Genomic DNA, 14314 nt, shown 5'->3' with positions numbered 1-14314 from the left:
TGCACTCCTCGTATTGTTGCTCCCGCGCTTTGAGTGGCCGCAAGTCGGGCGAGGCGCAGAGCGCAAAGTAAGTGGCATGTAATTTATGTGCCCGCCTCGCTGACATTGCAGAGTGTGAAAATTGCCGCAAGTCAGAGCGCACCAAAGCGAAAGCCTCTGACGCTGCAGTGGCTTTTATTTCTTTCTTTCCTTCTTATGCGCCAGTGGCGGCGAAGCCCTGACTGCAATGGCGACCCTTGTCGCAGTACCCGTTCTGTCAGCTGACAAAGAGATTTCGAACAAATGCTCTTAGAAAGTGTTTATGCCATTACGGAATCAAAGGAGTCACATGCGTGGGCGACTGTGCGATGGTATGCTAAAGTTTTACTCTCTGCTAAAATCCATGCAAATCCTTCGGCATAGCCCGTGCCACATCATTTATCAAGCTTTGACACTGACAGCGAGTCCGAGCTTGGATCGCCATCTCTCTGCTTTTCGGGAGTTGATTAACGAGCCGTGGCTCCAAACAACTTTCGGTCAGTCTCTGGCCGACGAATAGTTAGCAGCAACAGCAACAACAACAACTGTTGAGCAGAAGTGATTCAGAAATGTCGTCATATTTCATTTTTAGTCGACGCCCATGCCCAACGCCCACACTGGACAAATTCAAATGAAACATCATATCGCATTTGTATCTCGTTTTCTACATGCTGCACGGCTGGGAGGAGCGGGCTTCGGGTCGAGTGTCAGGCGAGAACAAGCGACCCATTTGCTGGCTGTCCTCCCACTTGAGGTAGGACTGTCAACAAGCGGGGCGACCTTGCCACAGTCCTCGCACAAATTCCTCTAAGGCTGCCTTGCTGCACGTTCTTGGCCTTTGACAGGGCGGCGTATGCGTAATGCGGCCTAAGAATATCCCATTGCTTCGCTGCCACCGGCACTCCAACTGTTTGGCACGTGAGTTATAAATAATTATAGACAGCGAAGCAGCCAAAAATTATAACATTAGGCTCGAAGAACATGCCAGGCACGTCTGAGCTGCTTAGCCTTCTTCCTTATGTACATATGTATGTAAATGTATGTACATATGTATGTATGTATGTACATACATATTGTATAATGCCGCAGACAGAAGCGCTCCGCTCGCTTATACATATTTAACGGGCGCGACCGCCGCACGACGTGCCGTGCCCCAAATTGGAATTATTGCCATCATGTCACTCGATTAGTGGCGTTAAATTGCCAAGCTACCTCACGGCCTCGATGATCCTCCTCCCAGCCGATGATTTGCATCTGCTTTGATACGCCCTGAGCTTCCCTCGAGCAAAATGGAGTTCCCCAAACATTTTCTTAAGCGCCTTATTGCTGTCTTCGTTGTCTTCCACCAGCGCGTCTTCATTTAATATCCTGTCACTTAAAAACGGTCAGGGCTGTCCAGCCCGGGGAAGGTTTTGTTTTGTTTTGTTGCTATTTGGTTTTTTGTCTCCAGTGGGAAAATATTTGTGCAATAAATAGAGCTGAGGAAGCTCTTTAACCATTTAAATTCTCTTAAATAATGTTGAAAGTCAAATTAATGTATGCAAGTAAGCATCATTAAATAGTATAAATTAAATAAATAAATATTAAATAATATTAAATGATTTTCTGATATTTGAATGCATCCTTAGCTTTCATATTTAATTCGTAAAATATTAAATAACAGATAGGCATATTACACATTGCATGGTATGCCTTTATTCAAAACTTTGGAGCGATTTCCGATGTAGGTTTACATTACACTTTTTATATTCCCACAGTAGTTCAGTCAGTAAATGGCTGATAAAAGTATCTCTTAAACAGCTCTACTCACAATTTGCTGGCTCATCTATCTTGGATATTGTACCATTTGGTAACATATATACATATATGTACATATGTACACATGTATGTACATAAATACATGTTTATATGCCCCACAAGCCACAGTCGAAACAAGCTCAAACATGCGTGGGCACAGGGTAGGGTTCATGGTGTAGGAGTATTTTTTGTATTTCCTTGCATAGTTTCATGTTCAGCTCTTGAACTTTTGATTGTGGCAGAAGCCGCTGCAATTTTCATTTAATTAAATTGACACGCCCCATGTGTTACCCGTCTGCCTCGCTCCTTCCATTGTTTGTTTTTTATTCCACCCATTTTGGCCTTTCATTAAAAGTGTGGCACAAGCATCAACAAATGCCGAAGCATGCAGATATCTCGACCAGACCAGCCACAACAGTCCTGATGCCCAACTCCATGTGAGATTTGGGGTGTGGAAATGTGCTGGACTGTGCTGTGCTGGGGATGCATTAAATGTAATTTGCATTTGTATTTTTTTATCCAACTGACCATGTCAGCAGCTTCTCTGAGTGTGTGCTGGGGGAAGACATTTTCTTTTTAAATTAAAAAGTTGCCAAAAGAGAACGTTAGAATAAAACTCATACGTGTGGAAGGAACATAATATGGTAATATATAGAGAGACTGTCGATTAACATTCGATCGATCGATGTATCTAAGAATAATGTATCTATTTGTGGCACTTTTTGCGATACAAATATTTTCATTTAGTAAGTAAAGCCGAAGGTCTAAGCGATTTGCCAAATGCTGCCATTCCCAGGCAGGTTTACGTATGTATATATTTTTAGATACTGGCTTTGAATTTATAATGACACAAGCCAAATGGAGCGAGGGTAGAACCAGCACCAGCACCAGCACAACAGTATTAGACGCGCGACAGCAAAGCCAATTCAAATTATGCATAAATCTCAATATAATTGACATTGAGAGACAAACTTTTGCTACTTTAGCGGAGAAATGTTACCAGAAGACTATTTTTACCATTTCCGAAGGCGTCCCCTGGACTCAGACATGCTGTTACAGTCAAGTCAGAACAGTTGCCAAAAGTTGCTGAACGTGAATGAAAGGATGCTTTGGCCTCTCATCCACACTGAGGCTGAGGCTGATGCTGCTGTCTTTGTCATGTGTGTTCATTGTGGAAATTATGCGAAAAGTTTTCTTGAGATGCGAATGACGCCTGAAAGTAAAAGTATATTAAATCTGGCAGTGCAATGGCAGAGCCAGTTGCACTTTCGCAAAATCTCTAGCTCAAAAGCACTTTGCGGCTAACTTTCCAGCCCCGTTTCCGTTTCCTCTCCACGCCAGTCCATTGAGACTTTGCTGCGGCTGCCCAGCAGCTCTCGAAAAGCCAAGCCAAACAAAAATGTTACCAGCCTCGTCCGAGTTTTTGTGCTCCCTCTCTGGATTCATATGGCTTGGGTCCAAATTTAAGCAGAATAATGAAATAAATAAGTGAAAAATAAAATACATACTTATATGCTCAAGTTTTGGGCTTTAGAGCTCCTAGAAATGTTTAGCTTTTATTTTTAGCTGCAACCAAAATGTTACCCATTTGATTAACTCTAAAGCGACAAATGTATAAGAACCTCTGCCCGAGGCACAATGGCAACATCTGCAGCTGAAGTACTCGTACTTATCAATGTCGTGGGTTGGCTGCTGGCTCTGCTCTCTCATAAATGTCGCAGGACTACGATTCTGTGTGTGTGTGCGACCGAAAACAAACCCATAAAGATGAAATATGTGTGTCAGGCAGGACCATGCATTGCTCACATTCCCGCTTTGCTGGCGCCGACATCTTGTAATTTTATTTTATTATGCCCATGGAGGAGAGGGACGATCAAAATGCCTTCTGCACAAGTATGTTGGGGCAAACGAGCGAAACCTTTTATGTCCATCAAGAGGGAAAGTTTGTAATATGTTGTGTTGTTGCGGTTGTCTGCTCAAATTGGTAGGGAAATACACTAAATAAACTGCCAGCAGCCGCTGGCCGCTCTCTGACTCTCTGACTCTCTGGTGACAGGTCGCCCCATATTGATTGCACGGCTAATGACCTTGAAAGTGATATGGCATTGGGCGGCCCTTACCCTTTTTGTCGTCCCCTTTTGCTGGGGGTTTGTTTTTGCAAACTTTCATCATAATTTGATTGGCAACAGTTTGACGACCTCGACAAATTGAGCTCATCCTTTGGGCTGTTTAAGTTTACTCTTTGAGGCATCTCCGACTTTCAGTAAAAGCACCCAGAATACGCTCCAACTGTCCCCGATGTTTGTTCATCCCAATCATCCTCTACGAACTCGTCGATTGGCCACGGGCATTTGAAACCAATGGTGGCTGTTGGGGAAACTGCAGGTAAAATGGTGAATGGGGCTCATCAATAAGTTTCGGGGGAGCATGAGGAGGCAGCCAGCTATTTACGAAAAGTTGCAATAACTTGGCGATGCGATGCACAACAACAGCAAGGAAAGAAAGGTATTACAAGTGCTTTGTAATCTATTTCAAAACTTTTGCCGGGGAGCAAACACACTCAAGGCAGGGCCAGACGGGACCTGGAGCAGGAGCAGGAGCAGTGCCCAGAACACAAACAAGAAGAACTAAACAGGAGCAGAGATGATGATGGAGAAGACGCAGAAATAGAAATAGAGAGAGGGAGAGAAATAGAGAGGGCGAGAGGGAAACCATAAGAAACGTCTCGTAATAGACAAACAATGAGTATAATGAAACGTTAAAGCGTCGTGTAATGACGCAACGGAAGCAAAGCAATTTACGTAAGCTTCCAGAGAGAGAGAGAGAGTTAGGAGTTTAATGAATGCAGAGAATAGAGCGCTCAACTTAATGACGATGCTGAATGAGTGGGTGGGTGGATAGATGGATGTGTGGATGGGGGAAATCGAAGCAGTCGCCACTTTATATGCCACATTAGAGCACTGTCAATAGCAGGAGCAAAAGTTGTGGCAAAAATGAAAGCAGGAAGGAAGGAAGCGCGCCCACTCCCCCCGTGCACTCCTGTTCACGTTCAGCGAAGCGTTAACAATACAAAAATAAAGCTGTGTAAATATAAAAAAGAATAAGAGAGATGGTGACCCAGTACACGGCAGAGGTTGTACGGGGCAAGGGCAAGGCCGAGGACGAGTACGAGGACCGACGAGGAGTGAGGCCAATAGCACTTGACGAGACAGCAAGAGCCACAACAATTATAACAACGTTAATAAAAAATGAAGTAGGCTTGAAGACCAACAAGGCACACTAGCCGCACACAGATACTCTAACTAATACCAGGATACATATAAATATGTACATACATATGTAAAATGTACATTCAATAATTGGTTTTCCGTAGCAATTATTGTGTGACTTGTCAACCCACAGCCGCTTTTCTTAGACATCCTGAGTACATTAGAAAGAAAACAATTAAATAAACATTCACAAACTATTCAAAGTTTCGTAACTGTCACAATATCTTTACTGCATGTACGTGACCGGTTCGGTCGGTTATGCAGTGTCGCGTGCCATTCTGGAGCGCCCCTCGGTCTGGAGGACATAACAATTCAACGTCGTAATATATGTACATATGTACTTGTGATTGACCTTGTTTAGTGTTCATTCTAAGTATAAATGTATTTTAATGGAGGAATGGTTGCATTTTTGTAAACTACTTCACAAAGATTCTATGCAGAAGTCGCTTCAGTTTGAACGCTTTGCGGCAAATCCAATAAAAAAGTTAGCCTCAAATTCAGTTCATAAAGAGCATTACAAAACTCTCTCTCTGCTCTGCCTTCCTTTTGTGCAAGTTTTTGTTATTTCTCTCCCACTTCCTCTCCTTCTGTCTTTATTTCTCTTCTTTTTTCTGACTATGGTTCTCAAATTTGCTGAAGTGTGAAAATAAAGGGGGAACCTAAAGGAGACCTAGAGGGTCTGTTGGGAATTTGCTGTGTGCCGCCGGCAGTCGGACCGTCGGTCGGTTGGTCGGTCCCAACATGGCTTCGGTTCTCCCTTTGGGTCTGATCTGACGAGGAATGGCAACTGTTTGCCGATTTGTGGGGGGGCTGGGGAGGCCAAGGCAAAAAAATACATATTAAATATTCAATGCGGGGAATCTATTAAAATAAAAAATGTGTTTATATAAAACTTGTCGGAAATTTAATTGAATTTCGTGTCCGCTGCTCTATCTGCCGGAGCTTGCCAAAGTACCAGGCGATTTCTGCGCAAACAACAGTTTATACATATTTGCTTTGGGACTCACACCAGGACAAAGGACATAGAGGACACGTACACCGCTTACAATATGTGTCTGTACATATCTATGTATGAGAATTCGTTGCTATTTTTGTTACTTCCCTGTTGCTTCCCTGCCCTGCTAAGCCGACAGCTGTCACTGGCGCGGGCTCTGGGGCGAAGCTGAACAAAGTGCTGAAGGTTTGCTTAGTCAGAGCCGCTGCCGAGTTGCGAATAATCTTAGGCATATGGATATAGTGTGGGTGCATCTTGATATGGCAAACGGAACTAAGTTGCCGGTGGAGAATGTTTGGTTAGCAGTTGATATGGCCCCAAATGGGATAAGTTTTTTGAAAGTTTTCTGTGCATAAGCAAGTCCATGAAAGGTTTCGCACGTTAGTTTTCGAATTATTTAAATTTTCATAGACCGTGCAGTATTATTGTATATTCACTTGGAACCTACTTATGTATATACATACATATATATGTACTTATATGGGCGTTTATGTTTATTGTTTATAAGTAATGGTTAATAAGTGATTAAATATGGCATAACGGTACAAGAATTAGATTTCTGCGTCGTTCGTCGTCAGGTCTAGCACACAACCTTTTACGTCGGAGGTTAAATCGAAAACCCCCTCGGCCCTCACTCGCGGATCGGTTGCCCGCTCTCGCTCTCCTTCGTTTTCTCTTTGCGTTTGCTCTCACGGTTGGAATTCGCAGTGACGCGAATTCGCCCTTGCTTGTTTTGGTGTTTTGTCTAGGGATCGCAATTGGCAAAACCCAACCCACATATGTATATACTTATGTATGTATATAAATATTTTACCACAAAAATGTATGCTAAAGCCATGAACTCTGCCAAAGTCCTCAGCAAGTAATGTAAAGATTTTCCGTGTATTGTTATTAAATTGACATCCTATTGAGCAGACTTCGCTCTTGGCAGTTGTCTGTAATTTCCGTATTCACTTTCCATTTTCTTGGAAGCCCTTGGAAAAATGTGTAATTTAAATGGCAGCTACTCGACTGTTCGTCTTGAATGAAGAGAGATTTCTATCAATCTCTTTCAAGGCAGACTGCATAAATAGATTTGATGTCAATGGAAGGAAATATTTACGCACACACACTGGCTGGGAAACCTTTTTCAAATGCAAATGAGTCCAATAAATCTCTTTGGACTGAGACGAACCAAATATGCAATGCACTCGCTCCCTGCTGTTCTCATTCATTTGGTTTCCTATCCTTTGCTCGAGCTCTTGGTGCGTCCATGCTGATCTGACCGGCATCAAAAGAAAATCAGGGAAAATGTGTCTCGGTGAGACACTAAATATAGAAGTGTCGGCGACACTAAAAAAACTGCCACACAAAGGAAAAGTAAAGGCCAAAGCCATAGGCGAGCACAAGCACCTGGCCGAGAGTAAGGATGTGCTTGTGGGTCACACGGAAGCCAAAGCCATTTGCATTATTACCAGCGACAGCTGGCGCTGCTGCCCCTTCAGAGCCCAGCCCTGTGCGGATAGATCTCTGCTGAGAATACTGAGAACTTGAAACGGAATCAAAAGTCAGAGGGGGAGGGCAGAGCCAAAGTAAAAACTGAAAATGAAGATGCCTCCTGCCAAGGCAAATTGCTTAAGGAAAATGATTTCGAAGAGGACGATAAGAAAGCAACCAGCAACCACCCCTAATCGACCCGCCCGGCCATCCTGCCTCCCTCTCGTGGAACCTCCAACGACGACGAGCAGCTTTCGATTTCCGTTGCGAGTGGTGGGCGGTTGAGGCGAACGCGTTTATGGCACATCGATAGAAATCGAAAGCCCATTAAATAGTTTGCTTTATGCATGGCTGGCAGATCTGCGCCAGCCCTGCGGCTATTGACTCTAGTCAGTTTACTCATCATGGAGATGATGAACCCGTCAGCCGGATAGAGCAAGTTAACAAAAGCCACTCCCTGCCTCCCTCACTCTTGCTTTTTTCCTACTTTTTCGGTCTAGGCCACAACTATCACGTATGGCTGGAGTGTGCTGGCCTGCACGTAGTCGCCACATGTTCCTCTTTGAGTTCCTTGCACCGCACCAACTCCTCTTCCGGCTGCTCAGCAAGTTGTGCGGAAGTGTCCATCATATGCATGTTAATAACTTCCACCCCCACACCCCCACAGCCCCGCAAGTCCTTTGAAAGTCCTTACCTGGGGCCAGCATTTCCAGCCCATGAAAAAGCACTTAAAGGGCTTCCATTCAGTGTCTGCAGTAACGAGGAATAGATGGAAATCAGTTGCGACTTGTAACTTTGAATGAAATCACAACAAAAAGTGAACTTTAAGGTTTTATTTAATGGCACAAACATATTGTAAAAGCTTTTGATACACCAACGACTGGATAATTGCAATATTCATAAGTATCTCGAATCGAAGAGCACGTCCCATTGGTTCATGAAGGAATAATAAATAAATTAATTCATAAATCCCTTTCAGCTATTGTACGAACTCCATGCCACAATAATTCCCATGGCACAGATCGATGCGCAGCAGTACACGCAAGTAAAGTGTGAATCCCATAATACAGAATTCCCTTTTTTTATGCGTCCAACACAGCGTACAAAATTTTCATTAAAGAAGAAGTGCATCTGCAATCCCATGGGGGGATTTTCCCATGCCACTACTTTTTTTTCTGCATGCTGTCAGCGCAAATATTTGACCACAGTGGCAAACACAGCTAGCAGCATCCATCGGTTACAAACAGAAGCAGAAACAGAAGCAACAGCTGCATCAACATTCGGTTGGACATCCCCAACAATATTTTTTGGCAACACTTTTTTTCTACATAAAATCCTTCAACGATGGGTCGAACTTTTGGTGTGCCTTAACAACGAAATGGAAAGAATCAAAACACATGAAGTGAAAACCAGTGTTCTATTTATTGGTGCATATACTCAGAGAAATACATATAAATATTACTTAAAATCAATAGTCATGCCATACACTCTTTGCTACCCTGTTTCTCGACACCGCCATAAAGAAAACAACCCAAATAAGTACATCTCGCGAGGGTCACAGGTTCATACAAATGAACATATCTGCATACATATGTACATGTGCACATTCATATGAATAAACATCTGCAGGAACCATGTGAATACATGTGTCAGCGGGATGCGAGAAATGCAAATGAAAATGATATGTATTTACATACAGACGGGCTAAAAGTCAAAAACTGCTGTCAGCTGGCAACAAAAAAAAAGCAGGAAAAGCCCGAGCGGACTCACGTGCCCTCTGCACCCCATAAATTTGGATGACAGCGGAGGTGACAACGTGTCAACAAGCGCCGCGGGTTGCTCGTACACCCACGCAGTCAAATCCAAGCACACTCAAACACACGAACACATCGTCCTGGCAAAAACAGCAGGCACAAAAAAGTGCGGCCAATTAGATGAAAATTTAAAGATGTTCGAGAGCGAACGAAGCGCTTTAAATGATTGATTATTCGGCTTCGCAGATCGAAAATAATGTAATGTCCTCCTGTCATCTATGTATCTATATAACTTAAGAGGATTCCTTCAAGACATCAACTCCTCCCTGCTCTGGGCCAATGTTGTTATCGCTGTTGTAAGTGTAAGTGCCTGTGGCTGACATATGCCAGGAGCCAGGAGCCAGGAGCCTCCGCAACACACACATTTGTGCCCTTCTCATTTCTGAGTTTTGCCATGGAAATTGTTATTGTTGCTGGCTTGTGGAGCAATATCCTCGCCAAGCAGCGAATCGGTTTGGGTTGGCTTATTTTATAATCACAGCAATTTTCGAGTCTTTGCCCAATGATTTTTTATTTTCTCATATTTGCATTTTATTACCGCGCGCCCTTTTTATTGACACAAATCATTTGGATTGTGTTCGAGTTATTTCTGGGTGCGCATTTATGTGAGGTTGAATGTTCGAATGTTTGTGTGAGTTTTATTTGGTGACAGGTATTTGATATTTCACTTTTGATTGGTTTGGGATTTATGCCGATGTTTATTTTGTTTGCTTGTTTGCCAAATAATTTCAAATCATAAAACAAATTGAATTTAAAGCCATGGAAAAACGTAGAAGTCTCGCATCGCTTTTCCATGGAATGTCTGTTGCCAAATATTTGATTTGAAATTATTTTTAATTTTTCAAAGCCGCAGGATTATACACATGTTTATGTATTCACTGGTAGGTGTTGCATTCAATCAATATTGTATGATACGCCTACATTTATACTTACATATTTATTTCTTTATTTTTATGTGAGTAAAATTCTTTTCTTGAATCGTTAAATGTTACTCTTAGTTTTCTGTTCTTTATTTCGTTTGACTTTTTTCTAAAAGCAACTCTCTCTATTTTCATGTTATTGCATTGTATTTTCCTGCCATTTCGGTGGCTTTTTAGCTGCAGAAAAGTAATAAACATTGGAAGGGAAACTTCACTTTTGGAATAAGAATTGTGGAAGGGAGACTTCACTTTTGGAATACGAATTGTGATCCATCTGTCACTTTAGATCATAAATCAGAGCTATTATTAATTTAATAATTGTATTATTTATAAGGTTGATCCCATTCATAAAATCCCTTTTCATTCAATTTCCCCCTTTTTCGCATTGTACTCCCAAGAACGCTTTTGATGGGGAAAATCTACTCAGATCATTCAGATAACCACACAAAAGCCCCGAATCCTTTTTGGCCAGCCCTTTCCCTTCTTGTTGTGCTCATTTAGTGGGCAAACATTAAAGATACATAAATGTTGATGCTTCTAATTGATGACGGATGCTATGCTGTGCCTTGAGTTGCATGCGAGTAAAAGGCAGAGCCGGAGCCACAACCGAAATCGATGCCCTGCAACAACAATGGCATCCACAAAGGATTACATGACACACACACAAGCAGAAAAACACACACACACAGGGAAGGGATCGGCTGTCCATTCATAAATCATATGTTCCCTCGATTTTCCTCCATTTTCTGACCCGATTTGACCGCTTGCGGCGCTCTGCGATAACTGTTTGCTTTAGTTCACCAACGTGGAAAAATGCTCAAATATTTGGCATGGCCCCGGCTCATACAAAAGCTGATGTTGTCAGGGGGGAAGTGGTCAGACAATAGTTACACTCACACCGACCCACGAAGCTTTGGTTGGTGGACATTCGTTTGTCATTCACTTCATTTGGAATGCTGACGAATCATTAGCGTGGCAGAAGCAGCAGCAGAAGCGGAAACAGATGCGGAATCCCTCTCGCTATCCACTTAAACTTACAACAAATTAAATAAGTTTCAACTCATTTACCAAGTCATTTTCCCGCCAACTTTGCTCGTCATCAGCCTCCACGGCTATTTGTGTTTCAGTTTAGTTTTATGAGGACTCGTTTGCCTCCCACACACACCCACACACCCACCCACCCACAGAACACCCACCACCATCGGGCATGCAAAAATGAAATCCACACAAAAGAAATCAGCTACAAATTTATTTACCCTGACTCCAGCACGGGGAACAGCAAAGTTGTGCGCTTTTGTTTGAAATTTGTTTCGCATTTGTAAGTTGAAATGTTTTTAGGAAGAAAAGCGCCCGAAAAAACACAAAAAGAAAGGCAACAAAAACTCAAATAAAAGCTTTGTCCTCGGTCAGACCTCAGCTTGTCCGTTGAGTCGGTGCAAAAGGGGGAAGGGCGGCGCATCCGGAAGAGAGCGGGGGGACGGACCGACCCGAATCTCAGGTTCCTGCAGAAAATGTTCTTTAGTTTCCCTTTTTTGTTGCCCGGCCAAAGCCAGATTTCATTTAATTTAACTTGCTCCCCTATTTCTTTTTGGACCGAGCAGGCTTTCAGCTTAAACAAATTTGCTCAATGCCAATGTTGGGTTCCCTTTTAAAGGCCCAGCCGTATGGTCTGCTCTCCAAATTGATCTTATTGACACTTTGCTTACGACACAAATCGTCTGGGACCGTCCCATTTTCAGCCAGGCCCAATGGCCGTGTCATTTGCAACATTTTCTTTTCGGTCTTCGGCACAGGAATCATTACTGCAATTTAAGCGCCTATGGAATCCGATTGTGGGTGGGGGTGTGGCCTAGGGCATGTGGCAAACGTTGCCTGGCCATAAACAAAGCTTTATGGATGCTAGTGAGGGGTGGTGCTAGGGGGTGGCATGCAACAGATACTGGTGCCCCGAGGCTTACCATTCGCAGTGAGCTGGGAAAATGGAAATTGAGAGAAATGGGTAAGTCCTCGATTACATTATTAACTCAATTTGTCAAAGCCGGCTATTACAAATTTCGAAATTGGTTAAATGGGAAGGAAGAAACACTCATTTTTGACCGATGGACAAGCGGAGCCTCAGTCCCCCTTTTGCTTTGGACACTTTTATCGATCCAGCCATGGCCAAGAGCTGCCTTAAGCCCGATTTTGGAGACAAATCCCGCTCACAACAGGGCAAACATTGAGTATCACTCACTCGATTCAGCTCACTGGCCGCAGCCCGGAACAGTTGTATTTTTATGGGTGGCACTGGCATACATGGCGAGCTGAGTTCGCTGAGTTATGGCGTCCAACAGCTGCGCAAAACGATGTCCACAACGGCCTCAGAGCTGGCCAGAAGCAGCAGGACCTCGACTATCGTCTCGCATGGGCGGCACAAATATGTTGCATAAGCCCGCTGGGGCACCAGGGCAATATCATTTGGCAGCATCCAATTGAAGAGGCAGGGGAGTAGTGAACAAAATATGAGCTGAAAAAGAACGAAGAAATATTAAATAAAAATGGCCAGGCGACAGTTGGAGCTGGTACCCTGGAGCTGGACTGCATTGCTGGCTGGGTTTCATATCGTCCCGCACAATAGACTGGTATGCCCATGGCTTATATGTAGTTGGAAAATATTGTAGCCACTTTATGGTGTCATAAGTCAGGGGCAAGTCCACCCAAATATACATATATGGTAAAGCGAACCTCTTTTTCCACAGGATACTTTCCGTTGGGATCCGAGCACTGCTTGACCTGGATCTGCCTGGATGTGCTCTTCTGCACGGCCAGCATAATGCATCTGTGCACCATCTCCGTGGACCGTTATTTATCGCTGCGTTACCCCATGCGATTTGGTCGGAACAAAACGCGTCGAAGAGTCACTCTGAAGATTGTTTTCGTGTGGCTTTTGAGCATTGCCATGAGTCTGCCTTTGAGCTTGATGTACTCCAAGGTGAGTGATGAATTTCCAGCCTTTAAAGTAATTAAAGTTCGCCTTTGATCCATTAAGAATGTTTAGTTGAATATGTTCGCGCTTCTAATTACTCGCAAATCTTTTGTACATCTTGTACTTTTCATTATGCTCACTCCGCTTTTCTCTTGTGCTCTTCTCTCCTCTCTGCTCTTGTGCCTTCTTTCATTTGATTCCAGAATCATGCCTCAGTGCTGGTGAATGGGACTTGCCAGATACCGGATCCAGTGTACAAGCTCGTCGGGTCCATTGTTTGCTTCTACATTCCGCTGGGCGTGATGCTGCTGACATATTGTCTGACCGTGCGATTGCTGGCCCGCCAGCGACAGAACTTGGGCGGTGGCCAACAGACGGCCGCCGCCACACCCGGCTGGGCCAGCGGCTGGCTGGGCCAAGCACCAGCCTTGGGTAAGCTTCCACACCCTTTTTTCCTCCTTTTTTTTGCCTTGGGTGGCTACAAAGCAAGCGCCACGAAGCGCCCTGGCAGGGTTGTAGGGTTGGGGCTTAATATGATTTTCAGTTTGCCTAAAATTTGCATTTCGTTTTTTGGTTGCACTTTTTTTGCTTGTTGTTCTTTGTGCCAATGCCAAGAACTTTGCAGGGCACTCGAAAAAGGGCTGGCAGCAGAGAAGGTGTCGTAGACAAACAATGCACAGCCCTGTGAGGATACTTCCAGTATCCGTATCCCATGAATTCGAAAAGGCGGACTGGGGCGGTGTGACGCAAAGTGGGGCTAAGCCGCAGCAATGCACACAGAATCGACATTGAACCGGGCGGACAAGGGCCACACCCACACACCCCCACAAGCAACCCTCTCACACACACTCGTACAAGTGAAATCCAGCCTATGCATACTCGTGCTCGTATGTGTAGATAGCTAATTTCGAGGTGCCCCAAATGGAAAGCCACCATAGCAAATGGCTCGTGCGAGAGTGTTGCAGAGGTGCTTGACTTGTTTTCACTTCGAAGTTTCAAGCTGCAAACTTTTTGATGTGGGTCGCATGGGGGCTACTCCCGTATCATCCTGTTCAATTGGA

At 43.9% G+C, this 14314-nt stretch overlaps 1 protein-coding gene across 1 annotated transcript in view; it reads left to right on the top strand.

Moving 5' to 3' along the window:
* The window catches only part of LOC117898809 (dopamine D2-like receptor), a 56661-nt gene that overhangs the window by 35802 nt on the left and 6545 nt on the right, over positions 1-14314 (top strand). Inside the window, exons 3-4 of the mRNA XM_034808461.1 lie at positions 13027-13259; positions 13457-13685. Coding sequence (XP_034664352.1) covers positions 13027-13259; positions 13457-13685 — 462 coding nt within the window. The remainder of the gene's footprint in view (positions 1-13026; positions 13260-13456; positions 13686-14314) is intronic.

Source organism: Drosophila subobscura, chromosome O (assembly GCF_008121235.1).
Source record: "Drosophila subobscura isolate 14011-0131.10 chromosome O, UCBerk_Dsub_1.0, whole genome shotgun sequence".
NCBI classification, from domain to species: Eukaryota; Metazoa; Arthropoda; class Insecta; order Diptera; family Drosophilidae; genus Drosophila; species Drosophila subobscura.
This window is presented reverse-complemented; position numbering and strand designations above follow the sequence as displayed.